The sequence below is a fragment of the Eimeria tenella genome, genomic scaffold, assembly GCF_000499545.2.
Source record: "Eimeria tenella Houghton genomic scaffold, Eth_scaff1845, whole genome shotgun sequence".
Classification (NCBI taxonomy): domain Eukaryota; phylum Apicomplexa; class Conoidasida; order Eucoccidiorida; family Eimeriidae; genus Eimeria; species Eimeria tenella.
Genome location: NW_013541681.1, coordinates 1754 through 2342, shown reverse-complemented (window position 1 = coordinate 2342; position 589 = coordinate 1754). Strand labels below are relative to the sequence as shown.

The 589-nt window shown below is 62.3% G+C and overlaps 1 protein-coding gene across 1 annotated transcript in view; it reads left to right on the top strand.

Annotated features, from left to right (window-relative positions):
• Positions 1–201: 201 nt before the first annotated feature.
• Positions 202–589, top strand: part of ETH_00039990 (uncharacterized protein) — a gene marked incomplete at both ends in the record, with an annotated part of 1471 nt that continues 1083 nt past the window's right edge. Inside the window, one exon of the mRNA XM_013373958.1 lies at positions 202–563. Within this exon, the coding sequence (XP_013229412.1) occupies positions 202–563 (362 nt within the window). The remainder of the gene's footprint in view (positions 564–589) is intronic.

Here is a 589-nt window from a genome sequence, read left to right as displayed (position 1 = left end):
GCTGCTGCTGCTGCTGCTGTTTTTGGTGCTGCTGCTCTCTCTGTTGCCACTGTTCTCGCCTGCTGCGCTGCTGCACTTGCAGCAGCAGCGGCAGCAGCAGTTGGCGCTGTTCTCGCCCCTTGCGCTGCTGCACTTGCTGCTGCAGCAGCAGCAGCAGAACCAGCAGCAGCAGCAGGAACGCTTTATGTTGTGTCTGCGCAGGCGTCAGCAGCATGGGCAGCGACTTGCTGCTGATGCTGCCGCTGCCGGGGAAGGCGAGAGCAGCAGCAGCAGCAGCACCGCTGCATTTGTTTTTGTCCTTTTTGCTGCTGTCGCTGCTGACGGGAGGCAGCAGCAGTTTGCTGCTGTTTGTGTACAGCCAGAAGGCAGTGCGAGCAGCAGCAGCAGCAGCAAACGCATGCAGTCGCCGCTGCCTGGGGCTGGAGCTGCTGCTGCAGCAGCAGAAGCAGCAGCAGAAACAGAAGCAGCACCTGCTGCTCCTCGCAGAGCAGCAGCAGCAGCAGCTCGCCGCAGCCGCAGCGCCACCGCCAACAGCAGCAGCAGCAAGAAGCAGCAGCAAACCAGTCCCTTCCACGCTGCAGATGGCCAG